Source organism: Phalaenopsis equestris, unplaced genomic scaffold, assembly GCF_001263595.1.
Source record: "Phalaenopsis equestris unplaced genomic scaffold, ASM126359v1 Scaffold000297, whole genome shotgun sequence".
NCBI classification, from domain to species: domain Eukaryota; kingdom Viridiplantae; phylum Streptophyta; class Magnoliopsida; order Asparagales; family Orchidaceae; genus Phalaenopsis; species Phalaenopsis equestris.
Genome location: NW_018164739.1, coordinates 1,155,160 through 1,157,724, shown reverse-complemented (window position 1 = coordinate 1,157,724; position 2,565 = coordinate 1,155,160). Strand labels below are relative to the sequence as shown.

The 2,565-nt window shown below is 42.3% G+C and overlaps 1 protein-coding gene across 4 annotated transcripts in view; it reads left to right on the top strand.

Annotated features, from left to right (window-relative positions):
• LOC110025370 (protein Mpv17) overlaps nucleotides 1-2,565 on the top strand; it is a gene marked incomplete at its 5' end in the record, with an annotated part of 6,594 nt that continues 4,029 nt past the window's right edge. For all 4 annotated transcript variants that reach the window (XR_002294112.1, XM_020725815.1, XM_020725816.1 and 1 more), the window contains 1 exon segment: nucleotides 1-373. Coding sequence is in view for 3 of the 4 variants with exons in the window: in XM_020725815.1 (XP_020581474.1) it covers nucleotides 1-373 (373 nt within the window).

The window sequence follows — 2,565 nt, the reverse complement described above, 5'->3', positions numbered from 1 at the left end:
AAATATCCATCCGGGATCTGAAGAGCCACAACTAGCCGATCCAAGCGTTGCACTCTGCCGCCGCTCACCGCTGCTGTTCTTGATTCTCGTTTTACGTTCTTCTTCGTGTATGGATGCCCTCGGTAACGGAGGTTTCTGGTGGAGTTTCCTGGCGGGTAATGGGAGCGGTCACCACGGCAAGCGCAGGAGGAAGTACAAGTCTTCTTCATCCGACTCGATCAACCTCCGCGAAGAGAAGGGGTGGCCGCTACTCGACTTCCCTGTGAAGCAGGCGGCCATTGCTGCATCTCTCGCACTAACTGGCGACACTATCGCTCAATTCAGAGACCGAATTTTCGGTCGAGATCGATCTCAACTGCTTGGGGACGAAGAGGTCAGCTCCTACTGTTGTAGATATAATTTTGTAGATGCGTTTGCTCATGTTCTTTCAGTTCCGTGGGCAAGTTTTATGCATTTTTGTTCGCTGCTGCTCGTATGATACATACTGACAAATATTTCTTTGTGGTTTGAATGTTTGAACTGTTGTAGCACCATCAGATTTCATCAATAGGCTTTGAAATACACGCATTTTGCGTAAGCACTTTGATATTTTTGCGAGTGAGCTCATCACTAAATAAGACATTCTTTCAGTAAATAGCAAGCCCGTGAATCGTGCAGGGTAGGAAAGTCTGCACAAATCACTGTTTCAAATTGTACATGATAATTTTTAAAGCATAATTCTCTTTTTAAAAAGTAATAAGATTGTTAAAAAAAAAGATGATAATCCTCGAAACAAAACAATAATATAGAATGGAAGCAGAACAGTGGTGCTTGCTCAAACCGAATTTCATGTTCATGAACATCATTAAATTTATTTTGTCATTAAGGCTTTCTAATTCCGGTGGATTGCATGATGTTCTCTGGTCAACACTTTTAAAAATTCAAAGATGGAGTTAAAATAATATGTCAACCCTTTGGCCATGAAGAGCCCAAGAGAAGCATATGACTCTCAATTCAACAACTGAGCTTGTAAGCCCTCAGATTGACTGCAAAGATGGGCGGGGGATGTTCGAAACCATCTAACCCTTGTTCAAGGTTGGGCATGAAGAAAGTAACACCCAGGCTTATAAATCTTTAGCAGCAATCTGCTGTAAATGTAACTTACATGATAATTAGAATGAAACAAAATGAGAAATAACCGACTCAGACACTGATGTAGTCATGGATTGGGATGAGCTTGGCATTTAGGATAGGGTCTGTGGTGATGCGAATCTGGCAGTCACTTGCTACACCAGCCTTCAAAGTAAATTGATTGATGTTGTCTTTTTTCATTTTGAGAAGACCGCATGTTCTGATTCAATAGACATAGGGAATGCATAATGTTGCCTTTGATGAGCATGTATGAGTGGTTGATTATCTGTCGGCCCCTTATTTTACAGGGTTCCATTAGTAAAAAAGTAACATGCAGTCTTGATTCATGATCAATGAGCATCTCCGGAGGTATATTGGATGACAATGATTAACCCATGCCGTAATTTAGCTGTGTGAACTAGCATGCATTGATATTGGTTTCCTCAAGACGAACATTTTAATTCTTTACTTCTCCTAAATGCTAAGGGTCATAATAGCTACTTGATGATTATGGGGCTTGGAAGCCTTGTATTCTGTGGAATTGTGATTAGATGTGATGCGATGTTGTAGATTTGAAAGAAAATGTTGAGATGGTGTTTCTATTGTCGAAGACAAAGGGGTGGGCAAGAGGGCACTAACAAGGTTCGTTGATCTCCCTAACCCCATAAAATGACCCCAAGCTGGTGAAGGGAGGGATAATGGTGGTGGGATACTCTATAAGGAAACAATGCGGGCATTTATGATTATCATTGCCTCCATTACATAGTCGCAGCGACACCTACTAGCACTTAGATGATTATGAGAGCATTATAGAACTGCCTTTTCGCTCATGTAGCAGCATGTTGCCACCACCAGACAAATTGTTAGCAATTTGGTAAGTCTTCAGAAGGGTAGTGATAATGCGGGATTTGATAGTTAGGAGATGGATAATGTTGTGTTAAATGGACACAAGGATCACCTTATTGGCTTGGCTTTGTAGAACTATTAGACCCCCTCCCAAGAAGTCATGTATGTCTAATTTTTTTTTTCATAAAAGCCTTAATAATTCTGATCTTTCCTCTTTGATATTGGAGAGCCCAAATCACAACAAAAACACAAATATTGTTACTCAAATTCAAAGGGTTACAACGGGACTCCTCAAACATTAGAAGAATAACAAACACAAACATAAATAGACTCTAAGAACAAGGCGAAGGTGGAAACGAGCTGGGTGACTGGACAGGAGAGGAGGTTGACTGGTTCGGAGTATGACAACTGCTGGACTGTTTGGGGCGTGCTACTTCAGCGCTTGGGGAATGTCGGGGACAGGGATTGCAAGGGGCTAGAGGGCTTGGCGGCAAGTTCTGGCTGGCTAGGAAAGACCTGGGTTGTTTGGGTGGGGGATAAACGACAGGCTGGAAATCAGGGAGCAGGAAGGATGGAAACGGGTGTCTGCATGGAGGAGAAAAGAGCGGT